General features: G+C 33.1%; 1 protein-coding gene across 3 annotated transcripts in view; it reads right to left on the bottom strand.

Moving 5' to 3' along the window:
• Nucleotides 1-10644: 10644 nt before the first annotated feature.
• The window catches only part of ddx27 (DEAD (Asp-Glu-Ala-Asp) box polypeptide 27), a 34097-nt gene continuing 31784 nt past the window's right edge, over nt 10645-12957 (bottom strand). For all 3 annotated transcript variants that reach the window (XM_080001513.1, XM_080001514.1, XM_080001515.1), the window contains exons 19-21: nt 11126-11219; nt 10858-11043; nt 10645-10787 (exon numbers count right to left, since the gene is read on the bottom strand). In XM_080001513.1, the coding sequence (XP_079857639.1) occupies nt 10772-10787; nt 10858-11043; nt 11126-11219 (296 nt within the window). In that variant the 3' untranslated portion in view covers nt 10645-10771. The remainder of the gene's footprint in view (nt 10788-10857; nt 11044-11125; nt 11220-12957) is intronic.

Here is a 12957-nt window from a genome sequence, read left to right as displayed (position 1 = left end):
ATATTGATGCGTTATAAGGATATATTGATGTGGATATATTGATGTGTTATAAGGATATATTGATGCGTTATAAGGATATATTGATGTGGATATATTGATGTGTTATAAGGATATATTGATGCGTTATGAGGATATATTGATGCGTTATAAGGATATATTGATGCGTTGTAAGGATATATTGATGCGTTGTAAGGATATATTGATGCGTTATAAGGATATATTGATGCGTTGTAAGGATATATTGATGCGTTGTAAGGATATATTGATGCGTTATAAGGATATATTGATGTGTTATAAGGATATATTGATGCGTTGTAAGGATATATTGATGTGTTATAAGGATATATTGATGTGTTATAAGGATATATTGATGCGTTGTAAGGATATATTGATGCGTTGTAAGGATATATTGATGTGTTATAAGGATATATTGATGCGTTATAAGGATATATTGATGCGTTATGAGGATATATTGATGTGTTATAAGGATATATTGATGTGTTATAAGGATATATTGATGTGTTATAAGGATATATTGATGTGTTATAAGGATATATTGATGTGTTATCAGGATATATTGATATGTTATTAGGATATATTGATGTGTTATAAGGATATATTGATGTGTTATAAGGATATATTGATGTGTTATAAGGATATATTGATGCGTTATAAGGATATATTGATGTGTTATAAGGATATATTGATGCGTTGTAAGGATATATTGATGTGTTATAAGGATATATTGATGTGTTATAAGGATATATTGATGCGTTGTAAGGATATATTGATGCGTCATGAGGATATATTGATGTGTTATAAGGATATATTGATGCGTTATAAGGATATATTGATGCGTTATAAGGATATATTGATGTGGATATATTGATGTGTTATAAGGATATATTGATGCGTTATGAGGATATATTGATGCGTTGTAAGGATATATTGATGCGTTATAAGGATATATTGATGTGTTATAAGGATATATTGATGTGGATATATTGATGTGTTATAAGGATATATTGATGCGTTATGAGGATATATTGATGCGTTGTAAGGATATATTGATGTGTTATAAGGATATATTGATGTGTTATAAGGATATATTGATGTGTTATAAGGATATATTGATGTGTTATAAGGATATATTGATGTGGATATATTGATGTGTTATAAGGATATATTGATGCGTTATGAGGATATATTGATGCGTTGTAAGGATATATTGATGTGTTATAAGGATATATTGATGTGTTATAAGGATATATTGATGCGTTATAAGGATATATTGATGTGTTATAAGGATATATTGATGCGTTATAAGGATATATTGATGTGTTATTAGGATATATTGATGTGTTATAAGGATATATTGATGCGTTATAAGGATATATTGATGTGTTATAAGGATATATTGATGCGTTATAAGGATATATTGATGTGTTATAAGGATATATTGATGCGTTATAAGGATATATTGATGTGTTATAAGGATATATTGATGTGTTACAAGGATATATTGATGCGTTATAAGGATATATTGATGTGTTATAAGGATATATTGATGTGTTACAAGGATATATTGATGCGTTATAAGGATATATTGATGTGTTATAAGGATATATTGATGTGTTATAAGGATATATTGATGTGTTATAAGGATATATTGATGTGTTATAAGGATATATTGATGTGTTATAAGGATATATTGATGCGTTATAAGGATATATTGATGTGTTATAAGGATATATTGATGTGTTATAAGGATATATTGATGCGTTATAAGGATATATTGATGTGTTATAAGGATATATTGATGTGTTACAAGGATATATTGATGCGTTATAAGGATATATTGATGCGTTATAAGGATATATTGATGCGTTATAAGGATATATTGATGTGTTATAAGGATATATTGATGCGTTGTAAGGATATATTGATCTGTTATAAGGATATATTGATGTGTTATAAGGATATATTGATGTGTTATAAGGATATATTGATGTGGATATATTGATGTGTTATAAGGATATATTGATGCGTTATGAGGATATATTGATGCGTTGTAAGGATATATTGATGCGTTATAAGGATATATTGATGCGTTGTAAGGATATATTGATGCGTTATAAGGATATATTGATGTGTTATAAGGATATATTGATGCGTTATGAGGATATATTGATGTGTTATAAGGATATATTGATGCGTTATAAGGATATATTGATGCGTTATAAGGATATATTGATGTGTTATAAGGATATATTGATGCGTTATAAGGATATATTGATGCGTTATAAGGATATATTGATGTGTTATAAGGATATATTGATGTGTTATAAGGATATATTGATGTGTTATAAGGATATATTGATGCGTTGTAAGGATATATTGATGTGTTATAAGGATATATTGATGCGTTATAAGGATATATTGATGTGTTATAAGGATATATTGATGTGTTATAAGGATATATTGATGTGTTATAAGGATATATTGATGTGTTATAAGGATATATTGATGCGTTATAAGGATATATTGATGTGTTATAAGGATATATTGATGTGTTATAAGGATATATTGATGCGTTGTAAGGATATATTGATGTGTTATAAGGATATATTGATGTGTTATAAGGATATATTGATGTGTTTTAAGGATATATTGATGTGTTATAAGGATATATTGATGTGTTATAAGGATATATTGATGCGTTATAAGGATATATTGATGTGTTATAAGGATATATTGATGCGTTATAAGGATATATTGATGCGTTATAAGGATATATTGATGTGTTATTAGGATATATTGATGCGTTGTAAGGATATATTGATGTGTTATAAGGATATATTGATGTGTTATAAGGATATATTGATGTGTTATAAGGATATATTGATGTGTTATAAGGATATATTGATGTGTTATTAGGATATATTGATGTGTTATAAGGATATATTGATGTGTTATAAGGATATATTGATGTGTTATAAGGATATATTGATGCGTTATAAGGATATATTGATGTGTTATAAGGATATATTGATGTGTTATAAGGATATATTGATGCGTTGTAAGGATATATTGATGTGTTATAAGGATATATTGATGTGTTATAAGGATATATTGATGTGTTATAAGGATATATTGATGTGTTATAAGGATATATTGATGCGTTGTAAGGATATATTGATCTGTTATAAGGATATATTGATGTGGATATATTGATGTGTTATAAGGATATATTGATGCGTTGTAAGGATATATTGATCTGTTATAAGGATATATTGATGTGTATATATTGATGTGTTATAAGGATATATTGATGTGTTATAAGGATATATTGATCTGTTATAAGGATATATTGATGTGGATATATTGATGTGTTATAAGGATATATTGATGTGGATATATTGATCTGTTATAAGGATATATTGATGTGGATATATTGATGTGTTATAAGGATATATTGATGCGTTATAAGGATATATTGATGTGGATATATTGATCTGTTATAAGGATATATTGATGTGGATATATTGATGTGTTATAAGGATATATTGATGCGTTATGAGGATATATTGATGTGGATATATTGATGCGTTATGAGGATATATTGATGCGTTATGAGGATATATTGATGTGGATATATTGATGTGTTATAAGGATATATTGATGCGTTATGAGGATATATTGATGCGTTGTAAGGATATATTGATCTGTTATAAGGATATATTGTGTTATAAGGATATATTGATCTGTTGTAAGGATATATTGATCTGACAAGGATATATTGTGTGATAAGGATATATTGATCTGTTATAAGGATATTTTGATGTGTTGTAATGATATATTGATGTGTTGTGAGGATATATTGATCTGTCATAAGGACATATTGTGTTATAAGGATATATTGTGTTATAAGGATATATTGATATGTTATAAGGATATATTTATGTGTTATCAGGATATATTGATGTGTTATAAGGATATATTGATATGTTATAAGGATATATTGATGTGTTTTAAGGATATATTGATGTGTTATCAGGATATATTGATGTGTTATAAGGATATATTGATATGTTATAAGGATATATTGATGTGTTTTAAGGATATATTGATGTGTTGTAAGGATATATTGATCTGACAACGATATATTGTGTGATAAGGATATATTGATATGTTATAAGGATATATTGATGTGTTTTAAGGATATATTGATGTGTTATCAGGATATATTGATGTGTTATAAGGATATATTGATGCGTTATAAGGATATATTGATGCGTTATAAGGATATATTGATGTGGATATATTGATGTGTTATAAGGATATATTGATGCGTTATGAGGATATATTGATGCGTTGTAAGGATATATTGATGCGTTATAAGGATATATTGATGTGTTATAAGGATATATTGATGTGGATATATTGATGTGTTATAAGGATATATTGATGCGTTATGAGGATATATTGATGCGTTGTAAGGATATATTGATGTGTTATAAGGATATATTGATGTGTTATAAGGATATATTGATGTGTTATAAGGATATATTGATGTGTTATAAGGATATATTGATGTGGATATATTGATGTGTTATAAGGATATATTGATGCGTTATGAGGATATATTGATGCGTTGTAAGGATATATTGATGTGTTATAAGGATATATTGATGTGTTATAAGGATATATTGATGCGTTATAAGGATATATTGATGCGTTATAAGGATATATTGATGTGTTATTAGGATATATTGATGTGTTATAAGGATATATTGATGCGTTATAAGGATATATTGATGTGTTATAAGGATATATTGATGCGTTATAAGGATATATTGATGTGTTATAAGGATATATTGATGCGTTATAAGGATATATTGATGTGTTATAAGGATATATTGATGTGTTACAAGGATATATTGATGCGTTATAAGGATATATTGATGTGTTATAAGGATATATTGATGTGTTTTAAGGATATATTGATGTGTTTTCAGGATATATTGATGTGTTATAAGGATATATTGATGCGTTATAAGGATATATTGATGCGTTATAAGGATATATTGATGTGGATATATTGATGTGTTATAAGGATATATTGATGCGTTATGAGGATATATTGATGCGTTGTAAGGATATATTGATGCGTTATAAGGATATATTGATGTGTTATAAGGATATATTGATGTGGATATATTGATGTGTTATAAGGATATATTGATGCGTTATGAGGATATATTGATGCGTTGTAAGGATATATTGATGTGTTATAAGGATATATTGATGTGTTATAAGGATATATTGATGTGTTATAAGGATATATTGATGTGTTATAAGGATATATTGATGTGGATATATTGATGTGTTATAAGGATATATTGATGCGTTATGAGGATATATTGATGCGTTGTAAGGATATATTGATGTGTTATAAGGATATATTGATGTGTTATAAGGATATATTGATGCGTTATAAGGATATATTGATGCGTTATAAGGATATATTGATGTGTTATTAGGATATATTGATGTGTTATAAGGATATATTGATGCGTTATAAGGATATATTGATGTGTTATAAGGATATATTGATGCGTTATAAGGATATATTGATGTGTTATAAGGATATATTGATGCGTTATAAGGATATATTGATGTGTTATAAGGATATATTGATGTGTTACAAGGATATATTGATGCGTTATAAGGATATATTGATGTGTTATAAGGATATATTGATGTGTTATAAGGATATATTGATGTGTTATAAGGATATATTGATGCGTTATAAGGATATATTGATGTGTTATAAGGATATATTGATGCGTTGTAAGGATATATTGATCTGTTATAAGGATATATTGATGTGGATATATTGATGTGTTATAAGGATATATTGATGCGTTATGAGGATATATTGATGTGGATATATTGATGTGTTATAAGGATATATTGATGTGTTATAAGGATATATTGATGTGGATATATTGATGTGTTATAAGGATATATTGATGCGTTGTAAGGATATATTGATCTGTTATAAGGATATATTGATGTGGATATATTGATGTGTTTTGAGGATATATTGATGCGTTGTAAGGATATATTGATCTGTTATAAGGATATATTGATGTGGATATATTGATGTGTTATAAGGATATATTGATGCGTTATAAGGATATATTGATGTGGATATATTGATGTGTTATAAGGATATATTGATGCGTTATGAGGATATATTGATGCGTTGTAAGGATATATTGATGCGTTATAAGGATATATTGATGCGTTGTAAGGATATATTGATGCGTTATAAGGATATATTGATGTGTTATAAGGATATATTGATGCGTTATAAGGATATATTGATGCGTTATAAGGATATATTGATGTGTTATAAGGATATATTGATGTGTTATAAGGATATATTGATGCGTTGTAAGGATATATTGATGCGTTATAAGGATATATTGATGTGTTATAAGGATATATTGATGTGTTATAAGGATATATTGATGTGTTATAAGGATATATTGATGCGTTGTAAGGATATATTGATGTGTTATAAGGATATATTGATGCGTTATAAGGATATATTGATGTGTTATAAGGATATATTGATGTGTTACAAGGATATATTGATGCGTTATAAGGATATATTGATGTGTTATAAGGATATATTGATGTGTTATAAGGATATATTGATGTGTTATAAGGATATATTGATGCGTTATAAGGATATATTGATGTGTTATAAGGATATATTGATGCGTTGTAAGGATATATTGATGTGTTATAAGGATATATTGATGCGTTATAAGGATATATTGATGTGTTATAAGGATATATTGATGTGTTATAAGGATATATTGATGTGTTATAAGGATATATTGATGTGTTATAAGGATATATTGATGCGTTATAAGGATATATTGATGTGTTATAAGGATATATTGATGTGTTATAAGGATATATTGATGCGTTGTAAGGATATATTGATGTGTTATAAGGATATATTGATGTGTTATAAGGATATATTGATGTGTTATAAGGATATATTGATGTGTTATAAGGATATATTGATGTGTTATAAGGATATATTGATGTGTTATAAGGATATATTGATGTGTTATAAGGATATATTGATGTGTTATAAGGATATATTGATGTGTTATAAGGATATATTGATGCGTTATAAGGATATATTGATGTGTTATAAGGATATATTGATGCGTTATAAGGATATATTGATGCGTTATAAGGATATATTGATGTGTTATTAGGATATATTGATGCGTTGTAAGGATATATTGATGTGTTATAAGGATATATTGATGTGTTATCAGGATATATTGATGCGTTATAAGGATATATTGATGTGTTATAAGGATATATTGATGTGTTATAAGGATATATTGATGCGTTGTAAGGATATATTGATGTGTTATAAGGATATATTGATGTGTTATAAGGATATATTGATGTGTTATAAGGATATATTGATGTGTTATAAGGATATATTGATGTGTTATAAGGATATATTGATGTGTTATAAGGATATATTGATGCGTTGTAAGGATATATTGATCTGTTATAAGGATATATTGATGTGGATATATTGATGTGTTATAAGGATATATTGATGCGTTGTAAGGATATATTGATCTGTTATAAGGATATATTGATGTGTATATATTGATGTGTTATAAGGATATATTGATGTGTTATAAGGATATATTGATCTGTTATAAGGATATATTGATGTGGATATATTGATGTGTTATAAGGATATATTGATGTGGATATATTGATCTGTTATAAGGATATATTGATGTGGATATATTGATGTGTTATAAGGATATATTGATGCGTTATAAGGATATATTGATGTGGATATATTGATCTGTTATAAGGATATATTGATGTGGATATATTGATGTGTTATAAGGATATATTGATGCGTTATGAGGATATATTGATGCGTTATAAGGATATATTGATGCGTTATGAGGATATATTGATGTGGATATATTGATCTGTTATAAGGATATATTGATGTGGATATATTGATGTGTTATAAGGATATATTGATGCGTTATGAGGATATATTGATGTGTTATAAGGATATATTGATGTGTTATAAGGATATATTGATGTGTTATAAGGATATATTGATGCGTTATAAGGATATATTGATGCGTTATGAGGATATATTGATGTGGATATATTGATGTGTTATAAGGATATATTGATGCGTTATGAGGATATATTGATGCGTTGTAAGGATATATTGATCTGTTATAAGGATATATTGTGTTATAAGGATATATTGATCTGTTGTAAGGATATATTGATCTGACAAGGATATATTGTGTGATAAGGATATATTGATCTGTTATAAGGATATTTTGATGTGTTGTAATGATATATTGATGTGTTGTGAGGATATATTGATCTGTCATAAGGACATATTGTGTTATAAGGATATATTGTGTTATAAGGATATATTGATATGTTATAAGGATATATTTATGTGTTATCAGGATATATTGATGTGTTATAAGGATATATTGATATGTTATAAGGATATATTGATGTGTTTTAAGGATATATTGATGTGTTATCAGGATATATTGATGTGTTATAAGGATATATTGATATGTTATAAGGATATATTGATGTGTTTTAAGGATATATTGATGTGTTGTAAGGATATATTGATCTGACAACGATATATTGTGTGATAAGGATATATTGATATGTTATAAGGATATATTGATGTGTTTTAAGGATATATTGATGTGTTATCAGGATATATTGATGTGTTATAAGGATATATTGATATGTTATAAGGATATATTGATGTGTTATAAGGATATATTGATCTGACAACGATATATTGTGTGATAAGGATATATTGATCTGTTATAAGGATATATTGATGTGTTATAAGGATATATTGATGTGTTATGAGGATATATTGTGTTGTGATACCTAACATACCTGACATACCTACCTGCCCCTCCTCGGCCGGATCATTCGTCACCATGGTCTCAACTTCCACTGCTACGCTGATGATACACAGCTTTATCTCAGCACCTCACCATCCACTCAGTTCCCCTCACAGTATCTGGTCAACTGCCTCCATGTCATAAAAACCTGGATGACAACAAACCTACTCAAACTCAACAGCAAAAAGTCAGAGCTCATGGTTGTGGCCCCAAAGCCGCTGCTCCGGAAGGTTGGAGATCTCCTCCTCCTCGTTGACGGCTGTTCCATCAAAACATCTCCCGAGGTCCGCAACCTGGCTGTTATCCTGGACTCCACCCTCTCCTTTCAGTCTCACATCAGATCCATCACCAAGTCTGCCTTCTATCACCTCAAAAACATCTCCCGTCTCCGTCCCTCACTCTCAGACTCCGCGGCATAAACCCTCATCAATGCTTTTATCACCTCCCGGTTGGACTACAGTAACGGGTTTCCAGCAAAGCCCTGAACAAGCTCCAGTATGTGCAGAACTTGGCTGCCAGGGTTCTCACTCACACCAAGCCCTCGCAGCACATCACCCCCACCCTCATCCACTGGCTCCCGCTCAAGTTCCGCATCTCTTACAAACTCCTCCTCCTCACATACAAATCCCTTCACGCACTCGCCCCCCAACACCTGTCCGGGCTCCTCCACCAGCACACTACATCCCAGAACTTGCGGTCCTCAGACATGGGTCTGCTGTCTGTCCCCCATACCAGACTAACAACTTTCAGCGACGGAGCTTTCAGCGTGGCAGCCCCCACCCTCTGGAACGCTCTCCCACCCATAATTCGTAACGCCCTGACCCTGGACACTTTCAAAACAACCCTCAAGACCCACCTTTTCACCATGGCCCTTCCCCATTAGTTAGTTTAGCTAACCCTTTGTTTTTGTTTTGTTCCTCTCTCCCTTAATCTGACTCCACACCCCTCTCCTGTAAAGCGACCTTGGGTTTTTTGAAAGGCGCTATATAAATTTGTTGGCGGTGGCGCAGTGCATTGCACTGCTGCCTCACAGCAAGATGGTCCTGGGTTCGATTCCCGCCTGGGGCGCTGTTGGCACCGTGCTCTGGTGGGTTATCTTCCAAACAGGAGCCTTTCTGTGTGGAGTTTGCATGTTCTCCCCGTGTTCACATGGGGTTTCCTCCACCTCACGTCAGTAAGGACCCCCACCAAAAACATGCACCCATCATGGTCTGACCAGCGATGGACACTCATCACCTGGTCCCCGGGCGCGTCCACGTACGCTGCCCACTGCTCCTGGCTGTGCCCCCGGAGGAAGGACAAGCCAGGATGGGTCAATGCAGAGGATCCATTTCACCAGCACCATCAAGCATGTGTGTGTGTGTGTGTGTGTGTGTGTGTGCAAGCATGTGTTGTGGAGTGTCGTGTGACAATTAAAGACTGTTTCTTCTTTCTTCTTCTTCTTCTTAATATTATTTTTATAAGGACATATTGATGTTATATGGATATTAAATATCATTTATTGATCTCTCTTACAACTAATTTCATACAGAAATCCACAAAATAAACAGAATGAATAATAAATCTGATTTATCTGATGTATATGTATGTGACGAATAAAACTCTTGAATCTTAATCATAAAATGTTTATTTGACACATTTCAGAGAAACCAGGAACAAAAAGTAAAAGTTAAGAAACTGTCAGATGGTCTGGTTCTGGGTGGTCCAGTCCAGGATGGTCCGGTCCGGTTTATACTTCACGTCCCCCTGAAACTGAAACAGGGCGTCAGAAATTTTGATTCCAGAAGGTTCAGGCCCCGAATGGATTTACAGACCTACTCACCTGGACTTAAAGCCGCCACTTCCTCCTCCACCTTTTCCACCTCTTCCTCTGCCCCTTCCTCCTCCTTCTCCTCTACCTCTTCCTCTTCCTCCTCCTCCACCTCTTCCTCCTCCTCCACCTCTTCCTCCTCCTCTTCCTCCTCCTCTCCTGTTGAAGCCGAGGCGCTTTCTATCCTCGAAGGACGGACTGGAAGGCAACGGACCTCATTAGAGACAGAGCCAGGCAGACATTCAGATGGGCAGACAGGCAGGCGGGCAGACAGTCTCACCCTGCTCTGTACTGCTTCAGGGCTTTGCTGCTCGTGTTCGTCAGCTCTTTATCAAACACCGACTTCCTGGCGGTTTTTCCAGACTTCTGATTGGCTGAGGACAGACAGACAGACAGACAGAGTTGCTACTCAGTTAAAATGTATGAAAGGTTCAATCTGATGTTTTGTATTTGAAATGTTTACACAAGAACAGCGTAGCATCCAAAATATAAACAAATTATTCAATCCCATTTGCAGCGCCCCCTGTGGTGCTCCGTGGAGCTGCAGCAGAACCCGTTGGTGGACATGCTCCTCCCCCCAAACGAGCAGGACAGAGGGCAAAACAAGATGGAGATCATAACTTTATTACTTCCTGCTTCTTCCTTTTCTGACGCTTGACTCGTGTTTCCTTTCAAGATGTCATTTGCACGTTCATAATCCAGATGAATCTCACACAACTGAACACTTTATACATTTATTATGTGAGCAGGGCTGCTACTCTGCAACTGCACAAAAAAAAAAAAAAAGTTATTTTACTGGACAAACTTCAACCTTATCGGTCCCGTTTCAACAACAGTCTGTTACAAATGCAGGGAATCTTTTCATAGTTGTAAGAACTTTTTGGAGAAACTGTCACTTTTCTTGTGTTCACACTGCAGGAACTAGAAAAAAAATAAAAAATAAAACCCATAGAAAGCAGTTTAAGTATTTTTTAAGCTCCTACTCCAGGGCAGGGACTGACCGGCACAAGAGAAACCTCCAGTCAAGTACGTGCACGATGATTGGTCCAGACGTTAGTGCACGGACCCTCGCCAGTCCCTCGGACTGAGGACAGTCCGTCCAGTCAAGTTGCATGGCTCTGGGTGGGGACCAGCCCACGTACACTCAGCGGTAACATAACAAAATAACCAATAAAAATAAATCCATTTATTTATTCCATTTTCAACGTTCATTAAATTAATTATCATGCGCCCCGTTATCCCCGTATGCTGTCCTGATGCGCGCCTGTTCTTACGAAAGTCAGAACAAACTTTTAAATGTGCTTGGCCTGGCAGATGGTCTCCCTGCGACCTGTGCAGGTACCAGATGTGCTGGTCTGCCAGATGGGCTTGCACGTGCCAGTCAGAGGGTGAAACAAAGCCTGTGGCGCAATGAAAGGCGGTGGGAAAGAGGGGCCATTCTCAATATTATAAGTCAGTGTAGCATCAAAATGATTCTGAAGCTGTTATTTTCAGGTAAAAAAAAGGTATAAAGTTGCTTTAAAGCAGTGTTTCTCAAATAGTGGGGCGTACCCCCCTGGGGGGGCTTGGAGCGATGCCAGAGGGGGTGCAGTGACACCGGGGAACGTGCTTTTTTTGCCGCAGGGAGTAGGTGTTTTTGCACCAAACAAGAGCACACGGCACAGAGATATGAAGTGCAGATAACAAACCCTTAAGAGACACCATGGAAAAATATTTAACAGGGATGAAAAGCAAGGCGGAGAGAGACAGAGATAATGAGACAAACATAAGTCTCCGGAAAGCTAAGATGAGGAAATATGACGAAGCGTATGTAGCGCTTGGCTTCACTGTGACTACGGTGGGAGACGAGGAAAGACCAGTATGTTTACTGTGTCTAAAAATGTTGGCAGCGGACAGCATGAAGCCAAAAAAATGTAGGCGTCACTTAAAGACATTACACCCCAATCACGCTGACAAGCCACTTGATTTTTTTTTTGCGAAAACGTGCCGAATATTGCCAGCAATCGTCCCGCTTTGTGAATGCTACTTCAGTAAACCAGCAAGCACTGTTAGCATTATATAAGGTGGCGTACCAAATTGCTCAGTGCAAAAAACCCCACTACATAGCAGAGG

The sequence above is a fragment of the Zeus faber genome (assembly GCF_960531495.2).
Source record: "Zeus faber genome assembly, chromosome: 5".
Taxonomy (NCBI): Eukaryota; Metazoa; Chordata; class Actinopteri; order Zeiformes; family Zeidae; genus Zeus; species Zeus faber.
Note: the sequence above shows the minus strand (reverse complement) of the source record. Positions and strands in the feature narration are given on the sequence as shown.